Below are 21,020 nucleotides of genomic sequence, written 5' to 3'. Positions count from 1 at the left end.
TTCAATGATAAATGAGATAAGGAGAAGTAAAGCCAAGACTGAGAAGTTATGCTACAACAGTTAGGACTCCTAAAAATATATTTTTTTAAAAACCCAAATCAGCACCAGGAGAAACGATCAACTTGCACATTTGAATACGCAGCCACGTCCTTACACAGAGACATCCAAGCGTGCAAACCTTGCAACACGTCCTTTGACTCATGCATAACAGATTCGTGTACAGAATTTTTTTCATACATAACTTGAATTCATCATTAGTCTTTATCCATTTTTCAACTTGAACTTTCTGTGGTTAACATAAAGGGCTTTCAGAGGTAAAATTTAACACTGACCTATCTGAGTTATGAATTCCACTTGAACTGCAGCAGTAACCCTTACAGTTAAGGATGTAAGGACACACGGACAGACATACCGCCATGTTCTAGGATGATAACACAGCCAGGCGGTAGGAGGAGGAGCTCTCACGTTCAAGGCTCGACTTAAAGTTTAGTTAAATCAAATGCATTTTCGGGGCGCCTAGGTGGCTCAGTGGGTTAAAACCTCTGCCTTTGGCTCAGGTCGTGGTCCTGGGGTCCTGGAATCGAGCCCCACATCAGGCTCTCTGCTCAGTGGGGAGCCTGCTAGCGCCATCCTCCTCCCCCCCCAACCCCCGCCCCCAGCCCCGCCTGCCTCTCTGCCTACTTGTGATCTCTGTCAAATAAATAAAATCTTAAAAAAAAAAAAAATCAAATGTATTTTCCAAGGCTTTACGGAACAACCTGTGTTGTTGTAAAGGGGGGAAAAGTCCACCAGGAATCTCATTAGCACAAGCTGAGAAAATCACGGAGGATGAGCATCAGACAGACGTTTCTTGGGCGCTGGCGGCCAGATGCTGCTTTAACTCCTCAGGATCCTCTGAGAAAGGCCTTAGTAGCACTTCAGATAAGCCCTATTCAACCTATCTTTTGCCCCATTTGTTGTGGAGTCACCTTCATCCGCCAAGAAGGGAAGAACAGGGGCTGCGACTGCCCCTAACTCGGGTCTTCAAGTGCACCATGCAGCTCCTGCAGTCCCGTACTGTGTGGCCCCTTCTCCCCCGGTGCCCAGCTCCAATCACATCACTTTACACTTCTAAGCCCTCAGGAAACTTCAAAACACTTTTTTTTTTTTTTTTAAGATTTTTATTTATTTATTTGACAGACAGCACAAGTAGGCAGAGAGGCAGGCAGAGAGAGAGGAGGAAGCAGGCTCCCCGCTGAGCAGAGAGCCTGATCCGGGGCTCGATCCCAAGACCCCGGGATCATGACCTGAGCCGAAGGCAGAGGCTTTAACCCACTGAGCCACCCAGGTGCCCCAAAACACCTACTTTTAAAAATCAATGTGAAGTCAGCATCTGGAAAGTAATATGGATTCTAAAGGCAGAACTAGTCAGACGATTTTTTTTTTTAAAGCAGCTTCTTGGTTCAAGGCCATCTGCATCCACCACCCAACCCTGACAAAATATGCAAAACTTCGTAAATGAATGAACATTTTTGGGAACAATTTTTACTAATGTACACTTTTGCTTCCTGTGTATTGTTTTCCTACTTACACATGGTATTTTTAAAACTATCCAGCCTTATTTACTTAAAATACTATGGATGGGACACCTGGGTGGCTCAGTGGGTTAAACCTCTGCCTTAAGCTCAGGTCATGATCTCAGGGTCCTGAGAGCGAGTCCCGTATCAGGCTGTCTGCTCAGCAGAGAGCCTGCTTCCCTTCCTCTCTGCCTACTTGTGATCTCTGTCAAATAAATAAATAGAATCTTTAAAAAAAAAAAATACTATGGATGGCCAAGAGTAGCAATGGTTTGATGCCTATTGGGATTGGCTGACTCAAACAGTGATGCTTCTGAGTATATCCTTAAGGGCGGAGGGGGACCCAACCCGCCTGTAATGGCCAAATTATGGCATAGCCACACAGATTATTAGGCAAATACTAAACCATTTTACAAATAAAGAACACCTAAGCACACCTGAAGAAAATTTCAACATACCTAAAATAATTACTTCTAGGGACACCTGGGTGGCTCTGCCTAGTAAATGAATTATGGTTGTTACTGGCTTTGCGTTTCCTGTTTTTTTCCCCAGTGAGTATAAATTGGTCCTGAACTTCAATTACATACATACACACGCATTTCTCTTCCCGGTACCAGCTCAGTCTCCTTAATTCTTGTCCCTGCGCCCACAAGCATTTCCTCACACACTTCCCAAACAGGGCTACAAGCCTGTTTTCTCTGGGGCCTCCATGCTCCGCATGAATCTTGGTACTAGGCACCAGGTTCTAGGACTATTAGTTCTCTGATTAACCCACATTTGGAAGGTCAAATCCAGCCTCTGACAAGCCAAGGGAGTGAAAAGTTCTTATTTACTGGTTTTGCTAGTTAACAGACTTTAGAGTCCGATTTGTTTACATCATTATTAAAAAGTTTTATTTCCTGTCCTTTTAGGATGTCTGATGCCCATTCAAGCACTCTTATCCTTCAGTTCTCATTGCTCCGAACTCGCTGTTTAGAGAGATTAATTTTTCAGAGGCAATGAGCCTAAAAGCGTGCTGGCTCAGCTGGTAGAGCATTCGACTCTTATCTTGGGGTTGTGAGAGCCCCATGTTGGGTGCAGAGATTACTTAGAACATCAAGAAAAAAAATATACCTCAGGTGGTTTATTCTCTTAAAAACTGTTTTCCTTTGATAGCTGAAGAAAACATCTAGGTGAGGGTTCACTTTTTTCTAAGAGTAATGCTCAAGGCAAGTAGGACCTACAAGGACCTCCATTCCCATTTTCTACAAAAAACCCCCTATCTTTTAGGTATGTATAAGAAAAACAAAACCAATCTTGTCATACTATTTTTTAGAGAACTAGTAAATCTCTTTATTACTAGCAATAAATTCAGAACAATCGAGAAAACCTTGTGACCGTAAACAATGATCACAGTGACGTTCCTTCGGGTACTGAGGGTTGGGTAGTACAGATGAACACAACCAGGTTAAAGGGTTAAAAGTCTATAGATTTCTTCCCATTGGTTCTTAGGTACCCCTTTTAGCTGCTATAGAGGTGCTATAGAAAAAGAGGTGCTATAGAAATTCTGGTAAAATAAAACTGTATAAAGTATCCATACACCAGGGGGGTTTGCAGTTCAGTGCTTCAATTAACATATCCAAAACCCCCAAGCTGTCTGTACTTAAAAATTAATAGACAAATCTGTATTTATCATGGTTCCAGGCCCTCCACAGTGTAACCATCAGGAACTGGGAAACATGGCTCCCAGCCTCTTCCCATTCCCTAGAGGTAACCATGGCCTACCTTTGGGAATTAGTTCAACCCAAGTCAGCATCCTTTTCCCACTGACATCCTGTTTTACTGGAGGTGCCACATGTCACCACCTCCATAAGTCTGCTCAAAGCGGCCATTCCTGTGGTCATCTTTGCAGAGTTGTGATACCTCAGAACTCCTGTTTCTAGAGCATTCTTATCCCCCACCCGCAAATCATTCCAGCGCAAAATAACATTTTTAAGTGTAGTGAGGTTTACACAGTTTCAAGGTCTTTCCCTGTTTAGTGGTAAGCTTGGCCTGGTGCTTTCTCTGGCCCTGGGTTTGCATTTGCCCTATCAGTGCAGGTGTCCACCACCACCTCTGAAGACTATTTAGATGGCAAAACGCAAGTACAGTATGTATGATAATCTCAAAAAGAATATGTAAACACAAACCACACTAGATGTAGTTTTGGCTTATTCAGTACTTGTAACACTGTTCAAGTATTAAAAAAAAAAGTGAATATTCCACTTTCAAATTTTAAGAAAACTCTGGGAAAACAAATGTGGTTATTCTTTGAATGAAATTTAAGCCAGAACTTGATCTATGTGCTTCACAAAATTTTTTCATAACTGAATTTTTATTGGTTGTTCTGAGGATCAGTACAGACATTTCAATTTGTATACAATTCCTAACGTACGTACCAAAAATCTAAAAAATCACGTAGTTGTGATTCTTTTCTAAAAGTTATTCCAGTGACCTTCCAGCTTAAAATTTGGAGACAATTTTTCCTTAACAGTGTATCAAGTACCAATAGATTCAAATGCTGATACACTGTTACAGTGTTAAGTCCCATTAATTCACAATTTAGTATCATATACACTACATACTCAAATTTTCAATCTTGCACAGCACATTAACAGAGTTACTAGGAAAACTGGACTACCACAACCAAGATGTGACTGAGTGCACAAGAATTCTGACAGGGAGAGCCAAGATCTAGGAGTGGTTTTCTTTAGGCAACAACTCTACCAAACAACATGGGGAAAGGAGTAATTTAAAATATTCAAGACATATTAAATGCACGACTGACTCCAAATTGCCATTTAGTATGCTTGGTATTACAGGATATAAAAACTACCCCATCTATGGAATGTTGAGCTGACACCCAAGACAATCAAAGCCTCCCACATTCAATATCCCACTATTTTCTGGTTGTACCAAAAAATAAACAACCAGCAAATGATTTCACCTCTTAAAAAAAAAGCATTTACACTTAAAAAATGGGATGAGGTGAGATTCCCTCCTTCTTAAAAATGTTTCTAGAGCTACTAAAAAACTTGCATTTACAAAATAGTTGATAAAAATATTCCTCTGGATTGTACAAGAAGGGAGACAGGGACCACTGATAAGACATGGTATGTGATATTAATCAGACTTGGCTTCTTTCTCTCCTGCTTCATCAGATGCTGGACTCTGCAAATCAAAGAAAAAAAAATAATCAAATACTTGATTTCTGTGTCACTGTTATTAACTTTGAGAGCTTTAACATTTAATACAACGTAGTCTTACTTATGTAGTATTATTAGGTCTTGAAAATACCGGTGATCCTCATTCTATGTAGAATCTGTATTTGTAAATTTGCCTATTCACTAAAATTTATTTGTAACCGCCAAAATCAATACTCCTGGCACTTCCTTGGACTTAAAGCGTTTTTCCTGAGTACCTCAACATGTACACTCCCAGCTGGGGTGGCTGTTTCAGTCCTGAACTTGTGCCTTTTTTGTAGTTTTTTAGTACCACACATTTCACATCTTTTTTGTGCTTCTTAATGATGCTGACTAGACAAATATAATACAGTCTACTAAGTGCAAGAAAGCTGTGGTGTTCCTAGTGGAGAAAATACACGTGTTGCAGAGCTTCATTTAGGCATGAGTTACAGTGCTGTCAATGAAAACACCTAAAATAAGGTTAGGTCTCAATAGGTCAGTGGAAATGTGACCAGGGTGCCACAAAAATCTAACCCTTTATTTCCTCCATGTGCAACTGTTCAGTACTTACACCTTCCAGAACACAATCACCATGAATAACAGGAGGAGTGTGAGAATGTGTATTAGAAGGTCAAATTCTACCCTAATAACTAAGATTAGTAATCTCATCTTAGTATCATATAATATTTGATATGTGGTTAGAACTACCAATTTAAAATAAATTCTGGTTAAACTCCACAACTTAGAAATAAGTACTTGGTTGCTTTAAGATTTGATCTATAAATACAAAAGTTTTAAAAATATCCTAAATTGTTTCTTTCCAGATTTAACCATTATAAGATTAAAAAAAAAAAAAAGAGCCTGGCTTAAGAAAACTTATTTATCAAAACTTGTAGCCTACTTGTTTAAGAAAAAGTGTCTTCTTTTCACAACTTAAAAGGATAAAAAGATTAAAGACATCAAGTCTTTTTATTTGCTTGGTCTGTTATTTAGTCCTAAAACAGCCACTTTTAAGAAAACTGGACTTCCTTATAAAAGATGAAATGGGAAAAATCCACCAAATAAGGAATGGATTCAAAACATTTCTGAATATCCAGAAAAGCAAGATTACAACAGTTCTACAGGTCACACACACACACACACAGCCCGTTTCTTTAAACAAGTACCAAGGTTCTAAGTCAAAGAAAAAGGAGTAATAGATCACTTAGCAAATTAAATCCTTTTAAAAATCCACACAAGTAATTATAGTAATGAATCCTGTGTAAACATGCATAGTCGATCTGTTACTGGTGAAATTCTAAGCATATTAAAATTTCTTGCTCATTTAAAGAAGAAGCAATCAACATATACATTTCCAAATATGATCTAATTCATAAAAACCACCTCTCTATTCACCTGGGAGTTGCTGTACAAAGCTTTAGTATTCTGATGAACAAAGACTGTCTTAATCTGCTCTATAAAGATATGTAACTTATTATCTACTGTTCAGAGTCCAAATCGATAACACACACTTCTGACCTCCTCATTTTTAGTTTCTCCGTTTTCTGCAGGTAAGTCTTCTTTCGTTTCTTGGTTAGCCACTTCAGTCTGTTTTCCCTTTGCTCCCCTCTTCCCCTTTGTTTGCACTTTTTTGTCTGAAGATTTATCCTAGGATACAGTAAGAGTATATTTTAGGCATAAACTCAGCACTTACAGTTTTCTCACTTGCTGGAGTGTCCCCAACAGCTGGCATGTTAACGCTACCTTGCAGAGCGGCCTGAGTCACAGGACACCTCTTTTCCAGAAGACACCTGAAAGTCCATCCCCACTAGTCAGGATGACAGCATAACACCCAGAACTGTAACAGTACTCACATTATCAAGCCTCATTAGACTTACCTTGGGTAAACCTGAAGCCTGAGACACACTCCTCCTCCCACCTGCTCCATCACCCACTAGTCTCTTAAGCTGCACATGACAGAACCAATGAGGGGAAGAGTAGCTGGAGGAAATCTCTTTCCACTGTAACTCTACCCGTCCCCAAAGTTCTCGTAAGCCTGAATAATAATCAAATTGTCAAATAATCACTGTCCTGACAAGACATTCACCCTCACAGCGAGACCATGCGGAATGGTCAGGTCGACTATCCTGCTACAGCTAATCCCTTCATATCAGGTAACGAGGAGCTAAAACTTTTCATTTACATGTTGGAAGAATCTGAAAAGCACACATATTAGTATGATAATAAAAGACTTCCAAAACTTAAGCCACGGTTAAGCAACGTTAAGAGTGTTTTTGGATACCATCCATCAATGGTGAAGAAGTTTAAACATTTAACATTTATTTCTTGTAAATAAAGAATACAGCCACAGCTAAATGAAGTCAGGTCACCAGTAAGTTCTATCAAAGACCCTTATCAGTACTGACCAATATTTGAGTTAAACAGCCACAAAGACATGCAGGTATATCTCACACTTCAATGTTGGGGGGGTGGGGTGGAGAACAGTATAATGTATTCTGAACCAATGATGGCTTTCCATATACAAAGACAACATGTCAGCTACTAATAATACACCATCTTTAGAATGAATCATAAATTATTATTTTTTAGTGAGCTCTACGGCTAATGTGAGCTCAAATTTACAACCCCGAGATCGAGGGTTGCATGCTTTACTGAGCCAGAATAACAACTACAAATTACGAAAACAAACATTATCTGGGTAGCGCTCCTCACACAATGGTTATCTATGAAATGTCACAATCACCTCTGTAGATGTTCTTCTATAATCTGGTTTCTTCAGATTTCTCATTAGTTTTCTAACCACTACAGTGACAGCATAAAAATGTAAATCCTTAAATATGAAAACAAAATATGCAACGTGAAGTAATACCACTTTTAATAACAGGAATGATAGATGAAAAAAAGTAAATCCATGTTTTCCCAACATGTGTGTATTTCAGTCCCAAAATACTTCTAAGGAAATTATACAAGTCATAATCTCATAGTGGTATGTATATATATACACTTTGAATACAGTGCATCTACACCGTAATCAATAAATATCAAAAATTTACTTCCCATTAAGGCTTTAAATCAGGTTGGTTATGAAGGGTGTACTACAGAAACTCAGGTAAAACAAAGCCCCCTACTCCACACTTTTCCTTTGGCAACACTGAGTTGACAAATTTGCTCCTCAAGGAACACTGGTATGTAGACTTACCTGCTGGCCTCTCAGAAAAAAGAAATCTGTCGATTACACCGATCCCAAACCCAACGGAGGATAAAATCTCAGTATTTTCATTAGAGAAAGTTTTTGGGGCAAATCAAAATATAGGAAGTGGTAAATAAGGAAGAAAGATTTAAGAGGGAAGCAGGCACTGTACTTCATCCAATGGTTTTATTACAAAAACCCAAAAAAAGATGGGTAAGAACAGTACATAGTTCATTCCATCATTATGCAACAAGATCTGCTATTTTTTGGGCCTCCATGAAAAGTTCCTGTTTTACTTAACTCTAAAAAGTTAAGTAAACTCTTAACTCATCTTTTGTTGTGAGAAATTAACATACTACCCTATACTTTTGAATACGTTAAAACAACAAAAAGACTTTCTCCTTAAAAAAAAAAAATGAAAACCTCTGAGACTCCGAAATTCATTGCTGCATGTTTAAAATAACTGGAAACAAAACCTTTGATTATGCAGTGCTAAGCTCTACCTGTACTTTCAGAAAAGGGGTCGAACACCAAACACTCACTCAAGTTTTAGGTGCGCAGAAATTAATCACACCCCGAATTTCCCCCTGAAAACCGTGATTGCTCTGCAGAAAAAGGTTTGCAGAGGACGGTTTCAGGGCTACACCCACATCAGAATTACCGTGACACACAGTTTGCTTTCCCAACGGACGTTTTCAAGCATTACACGTGAACGCAAGAACAACTTCAGGTCAGAGACCTTCGATGTGAACCGCGCCGATGGTGGATCTGTTCCAGGAAAACAACTCCAACGGCGTTTAGGGGTAACTCCGAGTTTTTAAGATAAGACGATGGATAGCGTTTTTGTTTTGTTGTTACACACAGTCACAGAACAGACCGACCCAATAACTGCCCCGTGCGCTCTCCGAGGAGCTCCATCCGCAAGAACCCGCACAGCGTTCGCGGCCTCGGGGGTCGGGCGGGAGACCCAGCACGAGGACACACGCACCCGGGGACGCCCTCACCCGGACGCGCACGCGAGCCCCGGCGGCTCCGGCCGCGAGACACGCTGTCCCGCACACCGAAGTCGGTCCCGCGCAGCTGCGGGACCGAATCCGAACAGGAAACCAGGAGACCCTCGCACGTTTCAGGAGAGGAGGACATCGGACGGAGACCTCGGGGTCAAGACCTTGGCCGCGAACCGCGTCGCCGGGACGCGGCTCTCCAGGCGAAAAAGGCCCGCGCAGGGGTCTGACGGACCCGCAGCACTTCCCGCACTCCCGGTGCCCTGAGCGCGGAGCCTACCTTTGCTGCCGCCTTCTTGGGCTTCGCTTCCACTTTCGCAGGCGCGGGCTTCTGAAAGGCAAGGGCAGCGCTGAGCGTCCCGCGGGCACGACCGCGCGGAGAGGACGGGGTTCCGGGGCTCGCGCTACTTACCGCGGACAACCGCGCCGACCTCCTCTTAGGCTTTAGGGGAGAGAAGGAGAAAGAGCGACGCGTGAGGAGCGAAGCGCCCCCGGGACCCTCCCCCCGGCGGCGGCGCGGGGTCTTACCTCCTCCTTCGCCGCGCCCTCGGCGGAGCTCACCTGCGGACGGAAGCACACGCGCGAGTGGCCGCAGCCCGCAAACAAAAGTGCCCGCCCGCCCGCCCGAACAATGCCCGGCCGCGTGACGTCACGGCTTCCCGCCGCCGCGTTCGAATCTCCCAACCGGCTCCTCGGCCGCCGAACGTTCCAGAACGCCGCGCCCGGCCCGCCCGCCCGCTGCGGGTCCCGCGGCGCCTTGTCGGGCCCTGCGCCGCCCTCAGCGCGACGGGACTCAGGCCTCACGGGGCGGCCGCGGCGCACCGCGCGGCGGACGGTGCGTGTGCGGGCCGCGGCCGCCGCTCACCTTCCTCTTGGGCATCGTGGCGGCGGGGCGGGCGCGTGCCGGGTGCCTGCGGGCCGCGGCGCGCCGAGAGCCTTCGCGAAGCTGGGCTGCCTGGCCGCTACCGCTCCTCCCGCCGCCCGAGCTGCTGCGACCCGCCGCGGGGGCGGTGGGAAAACCGGATGGAACCGGATTGGGAGCCCGCCCCCTCCTCCCCCCTCGTCCCCCGGCCGCGAGTTCCCCCTCCCCGCCGGCCGGGCCGCCCCCCGCCCCCCGCCCCCGCCCATTGGCTGTGGGGCCCACCGCGCCCCGGCCCACGCCCGGAATAGGTGATGCGGGCCGTCACTCGACCACTGCGCCCCGCCCCCGCTCCCGGCGCCCCCTCCCCCGCCCGCCGTCTCGCGGGGCCCCAGACCCAGGCGAGGGGGCGGGGCCCCAGAGGCCACTCTCACCTCACCGTAGTTTGTTTGAAGCCGAGCCGCAAAGTGCGGTCTGCGCGCCGATTGGTAGAGTCCCCCCACGTGATAGCCGGCTGATCCCTGGCTACCTGGGCACCCCCAGCGCCCAGAGATCCTCAGGGACGGAGTTCTTCCCTTCTAGAGTGAGTTGGGGTAGGACGTTTATAGTTGCCGTAATAAACGGGGGAGGGAGAGAATGGATTCAAGTACGAGCCAACTGCTCCCTTCTCAAGCAGGAAGAAAGTCTATATCTATGGGCCCCAGCTTCGCAGGCCTTCGGGAAGCAGGTCCTAGTACGCAGGCGCCAGAGGGGAGGTCGTGGGAAGGAAGGCTAGCGCGCGGGCTCAGCGCCGGGAGCTACTGCGCAAGCGCGGATCTTTGCGACGTTCCTGGGTTCGCGGCTGTACCGACTCCGCTCTACGCTGCGTGGTTGCTGTGGGTCGCCCTTTCTGTGTCGCCGCCTTTAAATGTTCTGTTCCTTGAGGGGTCGGGTCTCCACCGTCCGTCCCCAGGACGTGTCCTTTCGCAGACCCCTGGGCGGGGTGCTCTCTCCCGCGTTGAAGTGAAGCGGGAAGCACCCCCACCCGCTCCAGCCCGTTTTTGCTCACCTAAGCCCCTTTTTAAAGTGGAAAAAGGGCCTCAGGCTGGTGGGGGGTGGCGAAGGTGAGCTAGGAACCCGGAACCAGGGAGATCGCACGTTACCCAGTTTCTTTAATAAAGAAGAAAATCACGTTTAAAGGGACGAGTTGTGTGGGCTTACAGGTTTTTAATCAAAATTGTCAGCAGGGATTCTTGGAAAGAAGGGAACGTTGGAATACTTTGCGTCCAAAAGATAGGGAACAGATCAAGTGTCCCTTATATGAGAGGCCCGGATAAACTGTGGAGCCTTCGGATATGTGATAGCTACAACAAAGAGGGATAAGGCAGCTCTTCACTGAGGAAGTGAATTTCGAAGACCGCTGGTCAGGTGTTGCACCTCCCCATCTCAATAACTAGCGTGTTCCCTGCTCATTCATGCAAGTCTGAAGTCCTAGAGTGGCTTATAAACCCCGCTGCAATTTGGCCCAGTTCAATGATTTTCATCGCAGCTCCTCCTGCTTCACTACTTTCCGGTTCTCAACCAGGTCAGGCACAACCTGCTTCTCCGGGCATTTGCACCTGCTGTTCCTTCTGCCTCAGACCCGTGTGGCTCTCTTCCTCCTTTGGGTCTTAGCACAGATTTCACCTCTCAGCGAGGCCTGTCCTGACCTTTCGGTTTAGCATGGCAACTCCCTAACTCTGCCTTATTTTCTACATGGTGCCCACTGAATACGTAGCTATATTGAGTATAAAGTTATACATTCCTTGTGTAACTCGGGAAGAATTCACAAGGAAGTGGTGGCAGGAGTTGCTTCTGTGGAGAACTACTGGGAGCGGGGGAAGATTAAAATTTATCCTTTTTTCTTTATTTCCACACTCCTATCTGTGTTACAAAAAAAAAAAAAATCAGAGTGACAGTTTGTGGCACATATGTTTAGGCCCTGGGGTAGAGAGACAGCAGACAGGACATGGATGGCAAGGCCTCTGGGTGGTATTTTAGAGGAGAGACAAGGTACCCAAATTGTCTTAACAAGGGAAAATGGGAAGCCACAGGCAGAGGGACAGCACAGACCAGGGCATGCAGAGGTACTAAAATGTGATAGTTCTCCAGGGCCTGCTAAATGGCAGTGATGGATAAATGGAGAATGAACAGTGACAAGAGGCAAAAAGAGAAAGGCAACCTGCAGAAAGCATTTGATGCCAGGCTAAGGGGTTCGGCCATTATCCAAGAAGACATTGCGAGGTCTTAAGAAGGGAATGATGGGCTGAGATCTGAAATTACCTTATAAAGAACTTTCTCCCATGACAATTAAAGATGTAGTGATCCAGAGGTGGCAAACTGGTGGCCTACGATGTTTGCTTTGGACCAGATTATTTTTTTAATTGGCCCATGTAAGCATATGGAACAACTGGAAGTCAACAGGAAAACCACTTGGCAGCATATTTTAAGGTCAGCAAGTGCTCTATGACCCAGTAATTCATTCCTAGAAATATACCCAACAAAATTGTTTACATCTGCTCACCAGAAGACGCGAAGTAGAGTATTCATAGCTGACCTATTTTCACAGGCCCCACCAGCAGCAACCTAAATGCCCATCAACAGGAGCGCGGGTGAATGAATGGGAGACTCAGCCATGACAAAGAACTACCTACAGTTACACGCAACACTGTGCGTGAATCTCACAAATACAGTGTGGAAAGCAAGATGCCAAATCCAAAAGAACACATAGTGCGATTCCATAGGCAGACAGATGAATCTAGTCTGTTAGAAGTCAGGAGAGTAGTGCCTCTTTGGAGGTGGGGTAGGGAGCTAGTGACGAGGGCCTGGTCATGCTCTGTTTCTTGATCTGGATGTTAGTTGCACTGTTGTGTTCACTTTGTGAATATCTTTTAAAATCTTTTTGTTCTTCGTATACTTTCATTATCCATGCAAGTCCCTCTCTTATTTATTTTTATGTTTATTAAGACTTTACTTATTTAGGGGCGCCTGGGTGGCTCAGTGGGTTAAAGCCTCTGCCTTCGGCTCAGGTCAGGATCCCAGGGTCCTGGGATCGAGCCCCGCATCGGGCTCTCTGCTCAGTGGGGAGCCTGCTTCCTCCTCTCTCTCTCTCTGCCTCTCTGCCTGCTTGTGATCTCTGTCTGTCAAATAAGTAAATAAAATCTTAAAAAAAAAAAAAAAGACTTATTTATTTATTTGAGAGAGAGAGAGAGGGAGGGAGAGGGAGAACAGAGACTACACAGGGCTTGATTACATGACATGAGCCAAAACCAAGAGTTGGACACTTAACCAACTGAGCCACCCAGGTGCCCCAACACTTTGTGAATATTAATTGAGCTATGCACGTAGGCATACGTTTCTGGATATATATGAGCAATGAAGTTTTCAACTTTTTTAAAGCAACGTGTCAAAATCAGATGATTTCACATACAGATTCAGCTCCTCACCTTATCCCAGGTTCCTTCGTGTGTACATCCCACACGCTTCGCTTGACCTTGTAACTTGTAAACAGGCACTTTGTCCAGTTCGCCAGGGTCCTAGGCCTGCCACTTTTTCTCATCCATATTTTCTGCATAGCCTCTAAAGGCATTTCAATTTGTGATGCCTCTGTATAAACATGGTAGTTACAGACACCACTTTTTATATTTCCATTTATTTTTGGAAGAAATATTTATGTGCTTCAAAATTCTGAGGGTAAAAATTTATTTCCAGAGAAGTCCCTGTTCTACTCCTGCACTCCTATATACCTAGTTCTCCTACGGAAAAAAAACAATGCTGCTCTTTGTGTACCCTTCCAGAAATATTTTGTGCATATACGAGCAGGTGAATCTATTCTTTCTGCCCCTCTTGTTTTCTACTCTGCTTGGCACCTTGCATTTTTCACTTAATGGAGTCCGTTTCCTATTGGCACTTACCAGATTCCTCCTACTTTTCACTGCTAAATTGTATTCCACTGTATAGATGTACTGAACATTTTTACACCAATTCCCTATTGATTTGACTTTCGAGTAGAGTCCAGTCTTTTGCTCCTTCAAAGGATGCTGCAACTCATAACCATGTACATATATGTGCTTTTCCTATAAAACACGTTTTGCTAAACCTAAACACACACCCAACACAGGCACTAGAACTAGGCAGTACTTGACCAAAGTTGGAATCGATGCTGGATCATTCAGACTGTTAGATAACCACATGGAAACAGCATTTTTAAATTTCCTCCAGAACCCTCAAGATCTTTGTATACACCTGCACAAGTATCCTCACCACCACTCCACCCTGGGGTCCACATGCCCCACTTTGGAAAATCATGCAGGCTGGTTGATGGTACAGGGTGTTTAGGATTTCTAGAGAGGAGAATCTCGAGCCTAATCTAAGGCAGGATTGCTGGTGATAGGCAGGGTTCCGAGGGAAACTGAGAAGGTGAAATCAATAAGAGTGAGCAGTTTGCCTTCCCAATGTCAGGTGTCCTAGGTGCTGGGGATGCAGCTGTGAACACAAGAGTCAAGCCACCTGTCCTTGTGGGGCTCTCATTCTAGTGGGAGTACAGTGAAAAAGTAAACGAGATACTGTCGCATAGCAATGGTGCCTTGAAGGAAGGAAAAGTGTCACAACATGGAACATGCTAGAGGTATGCCAAGTGGGGCTGCTCTCGATGGTATAGTCAGGGAGGGCCTCTGAGGAGAGAAGTGAAGGGTAAGACATCCTGGGCCTTTGGTGGCTCTGAAGGAGAAGGCTTCAGGACAGAGGAAACAGCTAGTACAAAGGTCCAGAGGTAGAATCAGCCTTGGTGTGTTTGAGAAGGGAAATGTGGGTGGAGAAGCAAACCGTGGTGAGGATGTGTGAGGCAGTGAGGAAGCAATGGAGGGCTGCAGTGGGAACTGGTGTCACTGGTCTGGGCTCTTAAGTAGGGGTGAGGTCAGAGTGAGAGGTTAACACGTGAAGTCAGTTGTTGCCAGAAGACATGAGACTAGATGAGACCTTGTAAAGCAGTCTAGCCAAAGAATGTTGGTTGTGGGGGAGATCCATAGAAGGAGGGATTTGGGATATCTTTTGTTGGAGGGGGGAACTGACAGGACTCCTCAGTGGGACTGGGGTTAGGGAGAGGAGAGAGACTTGACTATGAGTGACAGAAACCCAGTTAGCATAAGCAGTAAGGAAATGGACTATCTCCCATGGCAGAATGTTCTGGACTGGAAGATTCAGCAGCTTAATGTGTTATCACAGTTGAGGTTCTTTTCTCTCTTTTCTTGTACCTCTTTCCGAGTTGGCTTCATCCTTAGTTGGAGGTGGAATTGCATACCTCACAGCCAGATTTATAACAGCCAGAGAAAGAATGTCTCTTTTCCCAGAAGCCCTCTCTGGATTGCCGTTACTTCTTAGGCAGAATTGGGTCACATGCAAGGGGAATGTGACCTTAGATCAAATCAGACCCACCTCTGGAGTTGGGGGTAAGGTCGGGAGTGGAGGGAATGGATACCTGAGCAAAATAAGGGCTCTGAGGGGTGCCTGGGTGGCTCAGTGGGTTAAAGCCTCTGCCTTCAGCTCAGGTCAGGATCCCAGGGTCCTGAGATCAAGCCCCACATCGGGCTCTCTGCTCAGCGGGGAGCCTGCTTCCCCCTCTCTCTCTGCCTGCCTCTCTGCCTACTTGTGATCTCTGTCTGTAAAATAAATAAATAAAATCTTTAAAAAAAAAATAAGGGCTCTGTTAGGAAGAACAAGGAGGGCAATGGGCTGAGAATCATGTGTGTCGACTGGGCTGTGGGGATGGGGAGCAATTCACCCAGTGAGGGATGAAGGAAGAGGTGTGCTTACCATGGAGAGGTCACATGGAGATTGTAAAGTTCACCCTACATCGACAACGTATGATGTCACTGACTGTCCTGATGGGGCAGTGTCAGTGAGTGGTAGGACAAAAAACAGGTTGAAGTTAGAAAGGGGAGGGGAGGGGAAGAACTGATAATGTATCCCAGCCCCCATTGTCCAATGCTGCACCACACTGTGTCTCCAGAAGCCCAGTCTCTGGGCCCACGTGTCCAGGGAGCGAAGACACAATATAAGGTGTGAGATGAGCGCGTGAGCAAGAGCAGGTCCAAGAGAGATGACGGTCGGAACTCTGAATGCCTATTGTTCACCGCTCTGTTGGATATCCGAGCTGTGTGGAAGGGTGAGATGCAAGGGAAGCAGAGGAGAGCAAAACTGTTGGGCCCCATGCAGACATTTTGACAACTATGCTGAATGAGTTGGCCAGAAACGCCAGGACACAGAGAGCCCAAAGATGACCCATCGTTGTAGAAGTCACCATGCAGTGTAGGTTTCTAACCTGGTTGCAAACTTTATGGCTTCATGACAATATAAATTATTATGAGCTAAGATCATTGGAATTACTGTTATTCTGAGCATCCTGTTTGGCAGTCCATAGTCCTCGTTGCTATTTTAGAAAAAACACAAAGCCAGCTATAAATTGGTCGTGTTATTCTCTTCTGCTCACTGGTGAGTCTTGCCTTTCCAAACATGGAAAATAAGGTTTTTAATCTGTCCTGGCTGCTGTAGCAAAATGCCATAGACTGGATGGCTTATAAACAATAGACATTTATTTCTTGCAGTTCTAGAGGCTGGGAAGTTCAAGATCAAGGCTTTGGTAGTTTCCATGTTTGGTGAGAACCTGCTTCCTGGTTCATAGATGACTGTGTTCTCGCTGTGTCCTCCACTGGAGAGAAAGTGGAAAGTAGCTCTCTGGGGTCTCTTTATAAGGACACTGATTCCATTCACAAGGGCTCCACCCCCATGACCTAGTCACCTCCCCAACCCTCCCCCCCCAATATCATCCCAATGGGGATTAGGTTTCAACATTTGAATTTTTAAAAAACTTTATTTGTCTGAGAGAAAGAGAGCATAAGCAGGAGGAGCAGGAGGCAGAGGGAGAAGCAGGTTCCCCATTGAGCAGGGAGCCTGATGCAGGACTCAATCCCAGGACCCTGAGATCATGACCTGAGCCGAAGGTAGCCGCTCAGCTGACTGAGCCATCCAGGGGTCCTTCAACATTTGAGTTTTGGGAGAACACTTTCAGTTCAGGAACACTCCCTGAATCTCTTCCTGATCACTCAGTTTCTGTGGCTTCGAAAGAAAATCACCTCCTCAAATGGACAGCCACTTCATACCATTTGAGATTTGAGCAGAAATATTCTACTCCGTTGTTCAGGGGCACTTTTTATACCTGACTCATGAGGTCACATGAAAGAGTTCAAGGTTCCTCCGGCTTTTGTGAACTCTGAAGGCAGAGGCAGTGGTATAAATGTGTTCCGCTGACAACAGTTTGAGGGATGCCCCATTTGTAACCAACAGGAGGAAGCTGTTTCCTTTGGTTAGACATTGCCCCACATCTGTGGTTCGGAGTGCTGGCCAGAATAACAACCAAAAGCCAAAAAAGAAAAAAAAAAGAAAAAAGGAGTTCTCTTAATGCTACTGTGTAGTTCAAACCCATGTTGCTCCAGAGTCGAATGTATTTGATATACTTTGAATGTATTTGATATACTTTGATATATACTTTTACATTATTCAGATACATTTGACTCTGGAGCAACATGGGTTTGAACTACACAGGTCCACCCATATGCAGATTTTTTTCAATACATAAAGTAGAGTACTATAAATGTATTTTCTCTTCCATCTGATTTTCTTAATTTTCTTTTCTATAGATTACTTGATCATAAGAGTACAGTATATAATACACACCTGCCACAACTTATATTCTGTCTTCGCTCCCTGGACACATGGGCCCAGAGACTGGGCTTCTGGAGACACGGTGTGGTGCAGCACACATACATACATACAAAAATGCATACATACAAAATGTGTGTTAATTGGCTGTTTATTTTACTGGTAAGGTTTCTGCAACAATAGGCTACTAGTTGTTAAGTTTTGGGGGAGTCAAAAGTTATGCATGGATTTTCAACTGCATGGGAGTTAGCTCCCCTAGCCCCTGTGTTGTTCAAGGGTCTATTGTAATAAAAATGTTTTTTTCTGAGTCCTTTCTCAGAAGCATAAGACTTCACTTTGATGTAACTTTCATTAAAGAAAAAATGGGAGGAGAGGGAACCTAATGTGACATTTCATTATAGCCAAATAATATAAAATGTTCTTCTCATCTGAATGTCTACTTATTTTCCTTTCCATTCAGAGAAACCAGATAAAGCATTATTAGCAAAAATAGATGAGCCTGGCTCTTGACTCCATTTTTAATTTTTCATATTTCACATTTGTTTTAAAATAAAAAAAATTGAAAGTTAATGAAAGATTTATTTAGAGATACATTTCTTCTGGACATATTCTAAAGCCTGTGAAAATTTGAGAAGTGAAATTAACTGCACTAATAATAATAATATATTTTTAAGCTACTAAATTTTGCATATTCAGAAGGGCATATAATAGAGACTTAAGAACATTTAAAAGGTTTTTTGACTCTACCAATATTTTTCTTAAATTGAAGTAAAATTCACATAACATGCAATTATTTTTAAAAACTATTTTATTTATTGATTTGAGAGAGAGAGCAACAGTGAGAGAGCACACAAGCAGGGGGAGGGGCAGAGGGAGAGAGAAGCACACTCCCTGCTGAGCAGGGAACCTGACTCAGGACTGGATCCCAGGACCCCAGCTAAGATCATGACCCCAGCCAAAGGCAGATGCTAAACTGACTGAGCCACCCAGGTGCCCCGCAAATAACTATTTGGAAGTATACAATCCAGTGGCATTAGTACATTTACAATGTTGTTCAACCACTATCTAACAGTATTAAACAGTATTAAACTGTAAATTAAACATTTACATTTACATAAGTTTTTTTTTAACAAGTTAAGAAACAGCAAATTAGCTCAGATTACAAGCTGTCACATTTTTCTATCTGATTATCTCCCAACACACAGGTACACATGCATACATGTGCACACACTCAAGACTGGTTGGATAACCAGCTACACTGAAATGCAGTTTTCCAGGAGGTCTTGATAATTCATTCCTCATTAGCTATCTTGGACCCTAAAGCAGGCTGCCGACATACAGACACATGTGGTCTCTGGCACCCACTGAGCACCATGAGGCTATGAAATTTATGCATTTGAGGTCACTGCCTGTGCTTGATTTGTGCCAGTCACCAAAACGAACACTGCAGCTTTAACTTAATTCACCTGAGTGTTGATGTACTGCTAGTTCTTGTTGGAAAGACTGTCAGTCTGCTCTTTGAGTCAACACTATATGTGACCTCTACCACCACCACCACCACCATCATCATCCCCACCACCACCACCATCATCATCATTCCCACCATCACCACCACCACTACCACCATTGTCATCATCTTCATCACGGTCATCACCACCACCACCACCATCTATCACCATCACCACCATCATCACCATCACCAGCATCATCATCATCACAACCACCACCATCATCATCTTCATCACCATCACCATCACCATCATATCATCGTTACCATCATCATCATTTAGTAAAACCAAATGGGCAAAGTTAGGAGTAGGTAAGTTCAGTTTCTACTAAATTGTAACTTCTCTATCTCCTCTGTTATCACTATGTTGGAAATAGTTGAGGCAGTCTTTCTTTGAATGTACCTTGCTTTCATTGCTGCCTTCTGGGTGTGCCTCTCTCAAGAGGAACCCCCTTGCATTGGTGCCTGGAACAACTGACTCTAAGTCACTCAAGTTCTGGGCACATTTCTAGTCACTGCTGACATTCTTTTGAATCTCTGACCAAGATTTGGTTTCCATTAGAGAACTTATTTCTTCAATCCCAGTCCAATTGGCTGAAAATTGACATAAAATCCATGAATATAGAAATTGCTAAACCCATTCTCTGAAGTCCTATGAGTAGGAATTGTCAGAGGCTCCAGGACTATGCGTTCTGAACAAGAAATGATTTGATGAAAGCCTCCATGGCTGCTTTCAATGGTGTTTGTATTTTCTGTGCACCTTGCTCTGGATGGAGACCCATTTGTAATGCTATTCCAATCTTTACTTTCTACAGGCCGAATACCCCCTTCCCTTTTATTTAAACTTGACTGTCTAGTGTGATACTTAGATGGAGTTCGTAACAGCTGTGACCCACTGGATTCTTTTTTTTCCATTGCTGTACTTAACTCACATTTTGAGTTAAGGAAAGGGGTACTTCTGTGTTCTTTATCTGCCTCATTACAGACCTGTAAGATCTAATGTACGAAGATTTAGTTCCCCTATGTGAATTATATTCCTCAGAATGAATAACGTCACTCTGTTCCTGAGTTGGTGATCAGCTTTGACTATTTAAAGTAGACCCTCACCTTATTGGCTCTAGTCTTTGGATTGTATTTCTCACTGTAATATTAATTCAAGCACTATTTTTTCCAAACATGTAACTTCTCTAAATGGTTGTTCCTCTTTTTGCCTGAATTCACAACTACCTGACTGGTTTCCCTGACCACTCAACTTAGCATGTAGAGCAACAGGTCTAGGAATTGCTTATTGATCCACCCTCAATTCCATTTCTAATCTTCCTAAAGTTGGGAAGGATTCTTCTGCTGAATTTTGCTGTTTTAAACCATCTTTTAATCTAGCCCTTGGAATGTTGTAAATATTGCCATTGAAATTTGCCAAGGTTTGCTATCTTGTATGCCTAGCCATAGGGCTCTTTGATCTTTGATGCTTACCTTTGGTACCATCACCTCTATTGGTATCAGAGAATTGAAAGTCCGTATCTTGACCAGGACTTCAAATCCAGTTATTTGCATGATTTATACTGATTTCCAGGAGAAATCCTCCTCCTTGGGGGATGTGGTAGTGTAGTGGGATGGTAGCGGTGGGGAAGAGTAATGCCCTCTTCTTTTGCTGGAAAGGCAGACACTGAGGAGGGAGGCAGGAGGCAGGAGGAGATGTTATCACTTCATGAGGTTGTTTCTCCCTCCTAATTCATCGAAGTCTTTCATGAGTAGAGGAGGCAGTAGTCTGACTGCAGCTTCAGAGGGTCCAGCTGCAGGGAAAGGGGAAAGAGACGAGCTCCAAGCCTGTCTTTTAGTTTGGTCAGTTCAGCCTCACCTATCAGCCAAGGTGCTATTCCGTGGAAAGAATTCACTCTACCACTATTGAATACTTCACATTTTCTTGAAGCAGAAATTTGCAGTGATAAGAGAAGAGCTCTCTAAGG

The 21,020-nt window shown here is 44.3% G+C and overlaps 1 protein-coding gene across 2 annotated transcripts; it reads right to left on the bottom strand.

Annotated features, from left to right (window-relative positions):
• Positions 1–3,874: 3,874 nt before the first annotated feature.
• HMGN1 (high mobility group nucleosome binding domain 1) lies at positions 3,875–9,986 on the bottom strand. Of its 2 annotated transcripts, none has more exons than XM_032865314.1 (6): positions 9,819–9,986; positions 9,482–9,514; positions 9,366–9,395; positions 9,234–9,284; positions 6,281–6,406; positions 3,875–4,745 (listed from the first exon to the last, which is right to left on the bottom strand). In XM_032865314.1, exons 1-6 carry the CDS (start codon positions 9,831–9,833, stop codon positions 4,698–4,700), a joined length of 303 nt encoding a protein of 100 aa, XP_032721205.1. In that variant the 5' UTR covers positions 9,834–9,986; the 3' UTR covers positions 3,875–4,697. The 2 variants fall into 2 exon arrangements, with proteins under 2 accessions (XP_032721205.1, XP_032721204.1); XM_032865313.1 differs by having other exon boundaries at positions 6,278–6,406; positions 9,819–9,983.
• Positions 9,987–21,020: the final 11,034 nt, after the last annotated feature.

This window comes from Lontra canadensis, unplaced genomic scaffold (genome assembly GCF_010015895.1).
Source record: "Lontra canadensis isolate GAN:19392208 unplaced genomic scaffold, GSC_riverotter_1.0 scaffold29, whole genome shotgun sequence".
In the NCBI taxonomy this organism is placed as follows: Eukaryota; Metazoa; Chordata; class Mammalia; order Carnivora; family Mustelidae; genus Lontra; species Lontra canadensis.
This window is presented reverse-complemented; position numbering and strand designations above follow the sequence as displayed.

What these genes read in the sequence shown, in the direction of transcription:
- HMGN1 (XM_032865313.1), bottom strand. An exon ending in AGGGCGCGGCGAAGGAGGAG is followed by an intron (nt 9,396 to 9,481) that starts GTAAGACCCCGC and finishes TCTCCCCTAAAG; the next exon opens with CCTAAGAGGAGGTCGGCGCG. An exon ending in GAGAAACTAAAAATGAGGAG is followed by an intron (nt 4,746 to 6,277) that starts GTCAGAAGTGTG and finishes TTTGATTTGCAG; the next exon opens with AGTCCAGCATCTGATGAAGC.